Source organism: Elephantulus edwardii, unplaced genomic scaffold, assembly GCF_000299155.1.
Source record: "Elephantulus edwardii isolate Elephantulus edwardi_28Jun2011 unplaced genomic scaffold, EleEdw1.0 scaffold00289, whole genome shotgun sequence".
NCBI lineage: Eukaryota > Metazoa > Chordata > Mammalia > Macroscelidea > Macroscelididae > Elephantulus > Elephantulus edwardii.
This window is the reverse complement of record NW_006400039.1, coordinates 83,532-83,995: the sequence shown is the minus strand read 5'-3', so window position 1 is coordinate 83,995 and position 464 is coordinate 83,532. Positions and strand designations below refer to the sequence as shown.

Sequence of the window (464 nt, the reverse complement as noted above, 5' to 3'; positions counted from 1 at the left end):
TCAGCTTGATGGCATCCACTGGCTGGTAGAAGGGCCAGGCGAACTGGTGCTTCCACAGCGTCTTCACCACCACATTCTGCATGTACTGCAGCTGGTTGGTCTTGCGGCCGGGCTTGCTGGGGTTGGAAACCTCGGGTGGGGGCGGGTTCACAGGGCCTGGGGCCGCCGGGATGCCCGCGGAGGTGACCGTGGTAGTGGTGGACATCCTGAACGTGTGCTCACTTCCTGTCAAAGCCGAAGCCCACAGATGCCTGCGCTCCCTCTACTCTCCTGCGGGCAGCTCGGCATCCCATCTCCCCACCGGGGAGGAGCTGCAGGGACAGAGGGCAGAGAGGGGGCCGGTGAGCACCACCTGACCCCCTCCTGCCCTGCCAGCCCAGCCCCACCTCCCAGAGCAGCCGGCTCCTCACACCACCGGTCAGCCTGCCTGTCAGCCCTCGTCCGTCCAGGCACCGGTCAGCCTG

General features: G+C 66.6%; 1 protein-coding gene across 1 annotated transcript in view; it reads right to left on the bottom strand.

Moving 5' to 3' along the window:
• The window catches only part of BRD3 (bromodomain containing 3), a 27,761-nt gene extending 27,556 nt beyond the window's left edge, over positions 1-205 (bottom strand). The window contains exon 1 of the mRNA XM_006900554.1: positions 1-205. This exon is cut by the window's left edge and continues 6 nt beyond it. Coding sequence (XP_006900616.1) covers positions 1-205 — 205 coding nt within the window.
• Between the last annotated feature and the right edge of the window lie 259 nt (positions 206-464).